Genomic DNA, 13,011 nt, shown 5'->3' with positions numbered 1-13,011 from the left:
CTTCAATTTGGTTTTGATTTAGACATGGGGATAAGGAAGGAGTTTCCAAAATACCTTTGGCTTGAGTCTGAACAGGGGAGCCCTTGGGGATATCAAGGAAGAGGTCTTCAGAGGAACACTTGATCCTGCAGACCCTTTTGCACGATAGATGCTTCCAATTAAGTTAGCAGGTTGGTGCTGCAAAGGATAAAGGAATGGTCCTTGGTTAAAGGCCAAACTGTGCAAGTTACAGGCTGGGACATAAAGAGGGCCCCAGGATTATCTGAACTACCCACCTCTGGAGCAGTTTACCGACCCTGAGGGAGAGGAGAAAGAACAATGCCAGGGCTCAGGGTTGGTCTAGCAGCGCCCACCACCGAAAAATCATTCGCAGAGCTGTCGTTTAACATTTAAAGAAATTTCATTTTAAAAGATAGACAGATAAATAAATACATAAATAAATAAATAAATTTCAACTTAGGATTTCAAGAGTGAACAGCTGACCACGTGGCTGCCCCTCAGAGCACCTTTACTGTTCGCTCACTGAATTTTTTTCCCTTCAGTTTTTGCACCAGCACAATTGTTTTCCAATGCGTTTTCTGCTAACAACATCTATAGGCATCTTTATCTTGAGTTTCTCTCCCATCTTTATCTCGAGTTTTAGTAGTTTTATCTACTAAGGACATTAGTTTGTTCTAATTCTTACATCTCTAGGGCTTTATCAAAAATGTCTCTGAGGTATTAAAGATCCAACAGTGGGATTATCCCCAATTTCGGTCTTTGTTTGCAGGCTAACGCCCCCTCTTTCTGACTTAGGCTTATTTGTAAAAAGTGAGGAAAGAGCAAGAATCACGTACGCTTCACTGTCTACTCGTGAAAGCTCCGTGAAGTTACTGGGAAGTCTATTCCTGAAGTCTCCAGTGACTTCTTTTGGAAGCCTCTTCATGTTAGCCAAAAAATGCAGGAAATTGGACTTTGCTCACTTTTTAAAGTGCTTATCAAATGAATAATTGTGTTCTTATCAAAAGTTCCCTACTGTAATTCTGCTGGATACCTGCTTCTTATATTTACTCCATGTAAGCCTCTAACCCACACATTTTCTAATTGGCAACATTTCACCAAGAATAATTTGGAATGACAGCAAGGCCACTTCCCAATTCCTGACTCTCTGAAACAGTATGAGAGAATAAATGTTTGCAGTTAACACATGTTAGTTGGAGGTGATTATTATTATCATCATTACAGACAAAAAAAAATCAACGAGCCATGTTTCTCATCTCAAAAGGTGGGAAGGTGAGGAAAAATCAGCAATTAATAGCCATGCAATACATGATAAAATCTTACAGCACGTGCTGAATTCTTAGGATATTAGAGTCACATACAACCCGCTAGGTGATCACGAAAGGGGAAGTGATTAATTTTATCGGGAGGAGGTTGGGCCTTGAAGATTCTGTGAAGTTTCCCAAGACAGGAAAGAACATGAGAAGCAACATGTACAGAAAACATAATGGATACTGGGAGCATTCATTCATTCATCCACCAATAAATATTTATTTAGCACCTTAGTGTGTCAGGCACCGTACCAGTGATGAAAGAAAAAAATCCCACCATCATTCTCTCTTCATGGAGCTTATTACCTAATGGGAGAGATGATGGACAAGAAACAAATAAATGCTTAAGTCTAAGCAGCAGTAAGTACTACAAAGGGAGAAAGCAGGGTAACGAGGAAGAGGAGGACAAGAGAGATCTACCTCCTCACGTAGGATGGTTAGGGAAGGCTCCTAGGAAGAGTCAATATTTGAGCTCAGATCTAATGGATAAGAAGAAACAGATACGCAAATATGGCAAGAAGAGGGGTCCAGGCCATGGCACAGGACCACACAGACACAGACCCTGAGAAAAGGACAGTGTGTCTGGGTTGGAGGGCATGCGATGAGAATGTGGAGCTATTATTGGGGAAAGGGTTTTATCTGGTTGGCAATATTTCAGTAGATTTTTCAAAAGGATAAGTTACCTGAGCCAGGTAAATGATTGCCCATCCATGTTGTCTAATATTTATCCCACTATTTGTTGTCGTTGCACTACTGCCTGTCTCCGATCTTGTGATAAAGACCCAGAGAAGCATCAGAGCTCTTGCAGGTACATTCAGAGCATGGAACAGGTAAGGACAGGAGGTAACAGATGAGGGAGTTACCACATGAGACCATGCAGACGCAGGCAATGTGAACGATCTACCCATCGTAACAAAAATGGAAAATACACGGCTTGGGCACTGGGGCCGGGCAGCTGGCAGGCAGAAAGCTGAGACTGCAGAAGGGAAAACTAGAGACTCTTGCTGTGCTCCCACCAAACAACAGGCAGACCCAGGGCAGTGGGGACAGTGATGAGGGAAAAGCAGGGATGACGTGCATCGGCCGCTCTTCGCTGCTTCGTAGTAGAGTAAGAACCATGGAAACAGTTGGGTGAGACAAGAAGAACCGGTTTATGAGCAGGGCAATGCAGCTTTGTTGCGGGAGTTGTGTCTGCATCCTGCAGCCCACGGCTTCTGCACCCCGAAGAGCAGGAAACTATCGTGCAGAACTTTCTCAAAAGTCTCCATTAAATAATACTGGCCAGGCGACGGGAGTAGCTCAACAGAAAAGGTCAGACCAAGGGCATTGTTTTCCCACTTAAACTCCTTCCAGGAAGCTTCAAGGTGCCCATTAAATTGAGGGCTGGAGGAACAAGCAGAGACTAAGCAAGATGCTGTTGACTTAAGAACTACAAGAGTAGACTTTGGGCTGCGGCTACTTTCATGTGAATGAATCAGAAGCAAGTAGGACAGAAGCCTACCTCGTTTCTGATGAGATTTTGTCACTTAGGTTGTGACACCCCTCAGATTGATCCCTAACCTGGATTTTGGTCTGAGACTAATAGGCACACACACATCAAGAGGGTATGAAAAGGTTTATTATTCACATCTTTCCGGGAAGATCAGGGCGGTCCCCACGCGGGTCCAAAAATGAATTGACTGGCTTGGCTTTTATTGGTCTTAGGGTGTGAGGCTGGGGAAAGGGTTTCTGCTCTCAGGCCAGGCTTGTGTGGTTTGAACCTCCCGCTGGGCCAAAGGAGGAGGCATCCGGCCTTTCTAATCAGCTTGGCCAGATGTGGAGCACAGTGGCAGAGTGGGGATGGCGAAGCATGGAAGCTGTCAGCGGTCAAACATGAAGCACAGAGTCAACCTCTCCATCACAGCCAAATAAGCCATAAATCCTGGTCGATAAAAGCCTGTGTTTGTTCAATCCCTGAGGAAATCTAAGTCTACAAATATGCACCAGCAGGCAGGAGCCTGCAAAAGCTGTGATAAACCCAAGTTTCAGATGTGGCTGAGTTTGATGACCTCCTATGGGTCAAACCAGGGACCACAGAGGACAATGGTCAGGTTTCTCCAAAATAACAGATTCAAAGTTTAACCAAGGACCTTCTTTCCTGCTGGGGCAAAGGATCTTTGTAAGTCCTGCTCCGATTTTCATCATGGCATGCGGCACTGACAGCTATCCATCATCCCTGTCCTTTCCTTTAGGAGTTCTGGGTGCCCGGGTGGCTCAGTGGGTTAAGCATCTGCCCTCGGCTCAGGTCGTGATCTCAGGGTCCTGGGATCGAGCCCTACATTGGGCTCCCTGGGCTCCTGGCTCAGCAAAGAGTCTGCTTCTCCCTCTGCCCCTCCCCCAGGGTGTGCTCTCTTTCTTTCTCTTTCTCTCAAATAAATAAAATCTTTACTAGTCTTTCTCCTCCTTTTCCTTTTAGAAATAAAACCCCTCCCCTGGAGTTTTAGTGGAACACACGTCCATCTAGCTCAAGAGAACATGTTCCCGCCCTCCTTGAAGCTAGGTATTAGCTATGTGGTAAGTGCTCACAAATAACTGGGAGCACAAGTGATGAGGGGAAGTTTCCTTAGAAGGAAATCGCTTGCTCCCAATTTCCTCTTTCCCAGGCTGCAAAGTGGATGTGATTCTTTGAGCCAATTTTGACCATGGAAGGAACATCATCCTTGATAATAAAAGAGCAACAAGGGTCCCTCCAGCACCGTATGAAACAGAGCTCCCCGACTGCCCTGGGCTTCTCTGCTCCCTACGGGGGCTCTGTGAGGAAGGACGCATTCTTACATATTTTGGGGCCTCTCTTAAAGCAGCTTCGACTGTTTCCTCACTTATACAAAAAAGTGGATTAAAGTATTAAGAAGTTAAGCTTCTTTACCTTTGTATGATCTTAAAAACAGCCTCTCCTTGCCCCTCTGGATTTTAACTTTAGCAACAAGTACAAAGAGCCTCACATTTAATGGGCTATAAGCAAGGAAGACCTTGAAGCTCCATGTGACCTCATGATTTCAGTGTGTTTCTCCTCTTTTCCAAAAATCAACCTACAGAATACAGTCCTCTGTACACTTTGGCTCTAAACAGAGGCCTTAAGTAACAGAAATGTAGGAGTGTCAAGCTGATAAATGAAAACTCAGATCAAAATATATTCGTTTACTGGGACACCTGGCGGGCTCAGCGGTTGAGCATCTGCCTTCCACTCAGGGTGTGATCCCAGGGTCCTGGGATCAAGTCTTGCACTGGGCTCCTGGCATGGAGCCTGCTTCTTCCTCTGCCTACATCTCTACCTCTCTCTGTGTGTCTCTCATGAATAAATAAAATCTTTAAAAAAGACCAAAAAAAAGTATATCTATGTATCTATCTATCTATCTATCTATCTATCTATCTATCTATATATATACACATATATACATTTCCCTTTTCCCCAACATATCATATGTATCTCTGTACTATTTTTATCTCTTCTCTGTAATTAATTAATCAGAGGTTATTGGATTAAGATAAAATGGCTAGAGTCGACTTCCTCTCCCACTATGTGACGCAAAGACGATGATGTTCTCGGGTTCCCATTCTCCAGTGACTGTGGCTTCCGAATGGCTCACGGTGTTGCTAAGACAACAGGGATGCTGAAACAGAAAGCTGGTGCTGAAGTCAAGGCACAGGAGCTGCCTGAAAGGATGTCATCGACAGTGTATTCAAGGCCTTGTTCACAGTGAGACTTGTAACACTGAATTAGGAAAAAAAAAAAAAAGGATTGTACTCATCCAACATCCTTCCATAGGTGACTATGGCTCTCTCAATGGCTTGTCCTCTGAAATTTAGAAAGCAGTGGTATGTGAACCAAAAGTCAGGGGGTGATCATCCCACTAATACATCTCCTTTTTAGGACCCTGAGCAAGTACTGTCCTTAAGTTCCAATTTGCCTTATTTGCCTTTATTCTAACAGAAGCGTGTTTGAAGGACCATAGAAGAAAACAAAAAGAAGTTATACTGTCAGCTGCTCCTTCACTAAAAATGTACGTCTCACCTAAACAAAGGTTTGATTCTATCTGCTGAATACCTGGGTAGGTGTGATTTTTGAGTTTATCAACAGATGCAAGGGAGCATGGTCTCCTCAAGAAACAGGAAGCTCGGTGGCGGCAGTGATGTGCACTGGGCTGTATCCCCAGGTTTGTCTGAGCAAACCCAGCCACTGCAGCCAAAACCCAGCCACTGCAGCCATGTTCTTGTTTCCACACTGACAGCATCAAGGCAAGAACAAAGAAAATAAAAACAAACTACTTGAACTGATTTTGAATATTTTCTTCTGAACTAGAATAAAAAAGGAACACAAATGGCATTTAACTAAGCTGCAAGGCGTCCTTCGCATCGTGTACCTCCTACTGCGCAGAGATCAAATCCCTCAAACAGCATGGATGCGGGAGCAAAGGAGCAGAGTGCTCCCAGAGCGAGGACACACCTTGTTCAGAATCAGCTCCCTCTCTTAAGAAATAATCTGGTGAAAAGTAATGGGGAGGAAAAGGCAAGTGTTGGAGGATGTGTTTTCCCCAATCTTCAAGGATCCCTTGACAAAGAGAGAAATGACTAAAGGTTGAGTTAACAGGGCAGTTTGCATTTTTCAAGCAGGAGGTAAAAAGTATTCTTTAATAATAGAGAGTAAGGATCCTATTGTGAGGTGAAGACCTGTGCAGGGGTCCTTAGCTCTAAGTGCAAGTTTAATCTAGCAGATTCAAATGAAACCCACCAGACCCCCTTTTCTAAATCTCTGGTGTTCTAAGTACAAAAAAAAAAAAAAAAGGAAATAAGAAAAAAAAAAAAAACCACGGACCACTCTATTTTAATATTTTTAAGTAGCATAAATCATAATAGTTCGTATACTACACTGTACAATTATATACTGTTACTTTCCAAAGAAAATTAACGTCTTATAGGATTTTCTGAAATGGTTACTCCATTGGGTTAAGAGCTTGACCCTTTAGCCATCGCTACGACACATGGCACACAATCTAGGAGGATCCAAGCCTTCCAGTTGTGCCTGTTTCTGCTGCCGTCGAGGCAGGAGCCTCTCCGAGACCTCTCACGGCCCCTTCCATCTCCTGCGCCAGGAAACAGGCTCTGCAGGTAGATGTGTGCCGATGAGCGCAGCTTCTGTGCTTTGCTTTCCACAAAACCACTCCCCTCTAAGAGAACTTGCGCTTCTTCATGGCTTCTGCTTTGACTGCCAGGCTCTTGGCGCAGATGGTCAGGACCACAATGAGAACGCCCACCACAAATGTCACCAGGGGCCAGAGGAAGCAATGCAGGAGGACAATCTCATCATGCGTGCGGTGCAGGAGCACATCGTCTGGTCTGCAAGACAGTAGAGAACAGGAGAGAAAGAGTGGTCAGCTGCCTTGGCATCGCATAACTCTGCAACCTGCAGCCCGACTTGCTTTCTAGCCCAAAGAGAACAATCATCATGGAGAGTGAAGACCTCGCTCTGGCTATACATACTGTATTTTGAGGTTCAAATCCATTACAGAAAGTTCTGAGGTCTTGAATCAAGTAATGGTACAAATTGCGTACTATTGATAACATAATTTACACGTTGTGAAATGTCAAAAGCGTAGCAATCATTTACGTTCTTATTTTCTTCCATTCCAAGCTGTTTAACATATTCCATTTTCTCACTCACCCTTTTATGTCTGCTGGTCAAAGTGGCATGTGGGTTGACATTCTCAAACCCAAACTAGACCTCGGCACTTAGGCGGGACGCAAATGATCTCAATTCACAAAAACAGTCAGCTAAAGTCACTGTGTGAATTTAATCAGAAAGGTCTATGGCGTAGCCTTCAAGTTGACTCAGCTTCATATGTGAAGGTTTTTATTAATGAACAGACAAGAGAATGGTTAGATTTCATTAACGAACAGACAAATGAATGGTTAGATTTCATGCATTTTTCCATGCTTCTTGTTGGGGGAAGAGGATAGAGATTAGCCCTCATGTTAAACCACTGACTGCTTTCTTGATAAATTTTGCAAAGTCTTAGCAATATATTTCTATCTTATCAATGCAGGGCTCTATTTTCAACTACAGCACTGGTCTCATTCTCAGGAAGTGAAGATGAGACGCGTTCCATAAGCCACGATCTCTCATCTCGGGCCATTAGGGAGAGAGCCTGGGAATCCAGCTTTCATACAAGAAGTTTACATTTTGCAAGATATTTCCACTTCACCCGCAGGAGGGTTTGTTCTGTTATACTAGAGCAGCAGCGCTTCCTCCAGGCAAGAAAGAAGATGATGTAGAATAATTAGTCTGATTGCCCTTGAGACCATCAGAGGCTGTAGAGTACAAGGGCCGGGCACTTAACAAAGAAATGCATTCTTGAGGAGCTCTCGCTAATCATCACTTTGATAATTCAAGACCCGTTCTTCAAGAAGACTGACAAAGAATGCTGGGTATTTCTCTTCTACCTGTAATGTAGTCATCATGCGGCACTAACAAAAACAGTTTTGAAGATTAGCTCTGAAATGACAAAATCCTTGCCTTTTTTTTGTGCAACATTTTAGATTTGGCACATAGAGATTTTTATTGATCTTTTATTTCATCTTATTTCAGTTAAAATTCGTACTAAATTTTTAAGCAAAAAGTATTCAAGCTTGTAGACGTTACTCTTTTTCCTGAATTCCTGTAGCAACACATGGTCTTCAAGACTCGTGCTATTGTTCATTTGTGATATATATTAACGCACACATTGTTTTCTCCTGTAAGGCCCTTGACTTTGTCATTATTCTACACATAGATGTTGCTACACATGGATGTTGCTAAATAACCACTTGCTCTTGATGGCTGGAAATTTCTGCAGCGTGTTACCCCTGCAAAATTTCAAGGAACTTCAAGCCTTGAGTGTAAGAAAGTAGAGGCCTAGGTCCAAATATAGTCAGGACACAATACAGATGAAGTCATTTTCTTCAGTCTTTGAAATCCCAACCCCCAGCACTGCCTCAATTCTTTTCCCAGCTGTCAGCTGTCTCTACCCAAATGTGCAAAGGAAAGTAAAAGCTGTCTTGGTTTCAGATCGCACATTTAGGTCTTTAATCCATTTGGAGTTTATTTTTGTGTATGGTGTAAGAAACTGGTCTGGTTTCATTCTTTTGCATATAGCTGTCCATGTTTCCCATTTATTGCAGAGACTGTCTTTTTCTCATTGTATGTTCCTGCCTCCTTTGTCAGACTAATTGACCATATGATTGCGGGCTTATCCCTAGGCTCTCTATTCTCTTCCATTGACCTACATGTCTATTTTTATGCCAGTACCATGCTATTTTGATTGAAATAGCTTTGGAATATAGTACATCTTGAAATCCGGAATTGTGATACTTCTAGCTTTATTCTGGATTTCTCAGGATTGCTACAACTACATCAAAATAAAAAGCTTTTGCAAAGTGAAGGAAGCCATCAACAAAACAACAACAAAAAAGTGCAAAATACTGAATGGGAGAATCTATTTGCAAATTATATTCAATAGAAGATTAACATCAAAAATATATAAAGAACTTATAGGGCCGCCTGGGTGACTCAGCAGTTGAGCATCTGCCTTCAGCCCAGGGCATGATCCTGGAGTTCTGGGATCGAGTCCTGCATTGGATTCCCTGCATGGAGCCTGCTTCTCCTCCCTCTGCCTGTGTCTCTGCCTCTCTCTGAGTCTCTCATGAATAAATAAATAAAATCTTATTATTTTTTTTAAATTTTTTTTATTTATGATAGTCACAGAGAGAGAGAGAGAGGCGGAGACACAGGCAGAGGGAGAAGCAGGCTCCATGCACCGGGAGCCTGACGTGGGATTCGATCCCGGGTCTCCAGGATCGCGCCCTGGGCCAAAGGCAGGCGCCAAACCGCTGCGCCACCCAGGGATCCCTAAATAAAATCTTAAAAAAAAAAAACCTTCTACAACTCAACACAAATAAATAAATAAGTAAATAACCTGATTAAACATCACCTGAACAGACATTTTTCCAAAATAAGAAATACGCATGGCCAACAGACACCTGAAAAGATGCTCAACATTGCTCATCATCAGGGAAATGCAAATCAAAACCATGATGACACACCACTTTACACCTGTCACAATGGCTAAAATCAAAAAGACAACAATAACAAGTGTTGGCAAGGGCGCAGAGGAGAAGGATCCCTCCCACACTGCCAGTGGGAATGTAGAAGACTGGTGCAGTCGCTGGAAAACGGTTATGGAGGTTCCTCAAAGAATTAAGAATAGGAATATCATATGATCCAATATGTGCATTTGCCCAACGAAAAAGAAAACACTGATTCAGAAAGATATGTAGACACTCTATTTACTGCAGCACTGTTTTCAGGAGCTAGGATATGGAAGCTGCCTACGTGCCCATCCACAGACAACTGGATACGGAAGATGCAGTACCCCATATATACAACGTTATATGGCCATAGAAAAGAATGAGATCTCACCACCTGCAACGACATGGATGGACCCAGAGGGTGTAATGCCAAGTGAAATAAATGAGACAAATACTACCTGATTTCACTTACGTGTGGCATTTATACAACGAAACAAAAGCATGAACAGAAAGCAGAATCAGGCCTATAAAAACAGAACATAAGACTTTGTTGCTTGCCAGAGAGGAGGCGGGGGGAGATGAGCGAAATGGGTGATGGGGGGGGTGAGTGACACAGGCTTCCAGTTAGGGGGTGCACAGGCATGGGGAATGCGGGCACGGCCTGGGGATCGCAGTCAGCGGCACTGCACGGGGGGCTGTGTGGGGCAGACGAGAGCTACACTCGGGGTGAGCACAGCATCACGCGGAGAGTTTGAATCACTATGCCGTGCACGTCAACTCATGTAACAGTGTGTGCCAAGTGTACTTAGAAAAAAAATAAAACAAACTGTAGCGTAATTGATTTTTTTTTTTTTAAGCAGTCTTGGGAAAGTCTTCCTCCGTCCCTTCCTTTCCCCTCTGCCCTCCTCCCCTTCTTTCTGAGACTGTTCTGCTTCCCCGGAATCTATCGGACGAAGATACACTGGGCTCTTCCTCGAAAGGGCGAGGGTGCACGATAATGTGAATGTACGTAAAGCCCAGAACCATACACTTCCAAATGGTTAAAATGGTAAAAAAAAAAAAAAAGAGTGGGGAGTGAAGAGGACCTGCATTTTGAACACTATTTTAATTAATTTGCATGTAATTTCCATAAGTGTCTTGCAGTTAATTTCCCAGTACAATGCTTCAGTGGGTGTCCTCTTTTGCGTTCCTTCCCCAGTCACTAGTGTTGGCACTGAATCCTTTCCCACGATGTCGTACAAGTGAGTCAGGAAAACAGCCACAGAGGATGGGGTTGGACCGCTCTTACGCATTCTCTGAAACACGTCATTAAAAAGGAATTCAAGTATAAAGGAGAGTGAAAATAACTGAAAAACCTGGACCCAGGTATGTGTTTTATTTAGAAACTTCTTGACATTCCACCTGCCGTAAGACCCCTTAAGGCAAAATTTTCATATTTCGAACAATGAAACCTCATTCACCTGAGATAGCTTTGTTGACTTTGCAATAGCTTCGGAAGCATTCTTTGAGGGGGAGATACTATACAAAAACCTTCACATCTCTTTCAAAATAATTAGTGCCTGTTTCCAATTCACGCAGCTTTCAGATGCCCCCTGTATCCTGCAATGGAAAGGAGGGGCGGCGGAGGAGGCTCCCTGGGCTCAAGGATGGTTTGGAGCTGAATGCAACTGAGAGGAAACAGGTAATAGGAAAAGCTCTTTGGGGCCGGCCCGGCTCCGACAGGTAAGCGTCCAGCTCTTGCTCTCTGCTCACTCATCATCGCAGGTCCTGGGACCGAGCCCCAATTGGGGCTCTGTATCAGTGGGGAGTCAGTCCGCTTGCCTCCCTCCTTCTCTGTGCCCTTGCCCCGCTCAATCTCTCTCTCTCTCTAGAATAAATCAAGAAAGAAAGAAAGAAAGAAAGAAAGAAAGAAAGAAAGAAAGAAAGAAAGAAAGAAAGAAAAAGCTCTCTGCCCTCCTCCTATTTCCCTAAAAGCAGGACTAAACTTTTGAAAGGGGTCCCTCTTTGTCTCTCTTCCAGGAAGAACAAGTTAATCACTGGAGACCATTCTAGACCTTTATGGGCCCAGAAACGGCACCATGGTATAAACTATCTAACAAACTGTCCTATCTAGCCCCCCCCTTCCGCTGGGCTCCCCTATACATTCACCTTCCTACAGCTTGCTGCCCTACAAACGCAAAGTCCTCTTCCTTTGCCTTGTCGCTCCTCTAGAAACAGATTGCTTTCTCTTAAAGATGCCAGCAAAGCCCGAGCTCTAACAGCCTCTTGGAGCGGCCTCCTGAGCGTTCCCACGGGCATGAAGTGCCAAGTGCCAAGTGCCAGGTGTGCCGGTTAAGGAACTTTTCCTGTTAATCTGGTTTCTGTCATCCTAATTTACAGAGCCCCGCCTGGGAATCTAAGAAGGGTAGAGGGAGTTTTTTCCTTCCCTGTAGGGAAAACGGATTGCTCTGCACTCCGCACAGTAATGCTGAAGTTCATTCAGTTAATAGGATTGACTGAGATTATCTCTAAATTGATCCTTGTGACACAGTTAAAGTCTGGTTCATTGGGGCCCCTGGGCGGCTCAGCTCGTTAAGCGTCTGCCTTGGGCCCAGGTCATGACCCCCGGGGTCCTGGGAAGGAGCCTGTGTCTGACGCCCTGCTCAGCGGGGAGCCTGCTTCTCCCTCTCCCTCTGTGCCTCCCCCTGCTTGTGCACGCGCTCTCTCTGTCAAATAAATAAAATCCTTAAAAATACACAAAGTCTGGTTCATTCAAATCGGAACTTCAGTGTCTTAATTTAAAGCACTCTCCTACCCCAGTTTCCTCCAATTTTATCAGGCAGCTCTGGGTTTAGAATTCAGTTTTCCATAATTCTATAATGGTAGGACTAAAGGAGATCTTTAAGAAAAATTACTATTTAAAAAAAAAATTACTATTTTCAGGGGGCTGGGTGTCTCAGTTGGTTAAGCATCCGACTCTTGATTTTCTGCTCAGGTCTTGATCTCAGGGTCCTGGGACTGAGCCCTGCATCGGGCTCCACGTTAAGCATGGAGCCTGCTTAAGATTCTCTCTCCCTCTGCCCCTCTCACACCCCCCCTACAAAATTACTATTTTCAGTACTTGGCAAACTAGATAAATGGCCTGATGAGATCTGAATATGATGTGGTGTAATCAGGATAGTGATGAGAATGTAGGCAAGATTCAAAAAAGAGGGTGATTACTCTGTATCTGAGGACTTCAAAAAAGTAAGCAAGGGATTTATTTGGGGATGTGTAGAAATACTAATGGAAAACACTTTTAAATCCTGAGGGGGGGTGGTACAAGTATAAAACAAGGGAAACAAGGGAAAAGCGCTTCAAGTACCCTTAGAAATACTTTCCTAAGGGCTGGCCCTACCCTGAGTAGAGCCTTGGAAGTATACTGCAGGTATATTATTAAATAGTTAGCATTGATTACGTCCTTACTACCCTCTAGGTGCTCTAGTAGGGTGTTTGCTCTCGTTTGATGCTTAAAATAACCCTGTGATGGAAAAATGTCATTTTGCAAGCAAAGAAACTGAGGCAAGAAAAGATTCGTTTGCTCAAGATCACACAACATAAAATAATAACACGGTGACTCAAA

At 43.7% G+C, this 13,011-nt stretch overlaps 1 protein-coding gene across 2 annotated transcripts in view; it reads right to left on the bottom strand.

Moving 5' to 3' along the window:
* Positions 1-1,189: 1,189 nt before the first annotated feature.
* Positions 1,190-13,011, bottom strand: part of KCNMB4 (potassium calcium-activated channel subfamily M regulatory beta subunit 4) — a 64,489-nt gene continuing 52,667 nt past the window's right edge. Inside the window, exon 3 of one of the 2 annotated variants that reach the window (XM_026001721.2) lies at positions 1,190-6,683. In XM_026001721.2, the coding sequence (XP_025857506.1) occupies positions 6,515-6,683 (169 nt within the window). In that variant the 3' untranslated portion in view covers positions 1,190-6,514. The remainder of the gene's footprint in view (positions 6,684-13,011) is intronic. The other variant, XR_011997979.1, reaches the window with a different exon arrangement.

Source organism: Vulpes vulpes, chromosome 16 (assembly GCF_048418805.1).
Source record: "Vulpes vulpes isolate BD-2025 chromosome 16, VulVul3, whole genome shotgun sequence".
NCBI classification, from domain to species: Eukaryota; Metazoa; Chordata; class Mammalia; order Carnivora; family Canidae; genus Vulpes; species Vulpes vulpes.
Note: the sequence above shows the minus strand (reverse complement) of the source record. Positions and strands in the feature narration are given on the sequence as shown.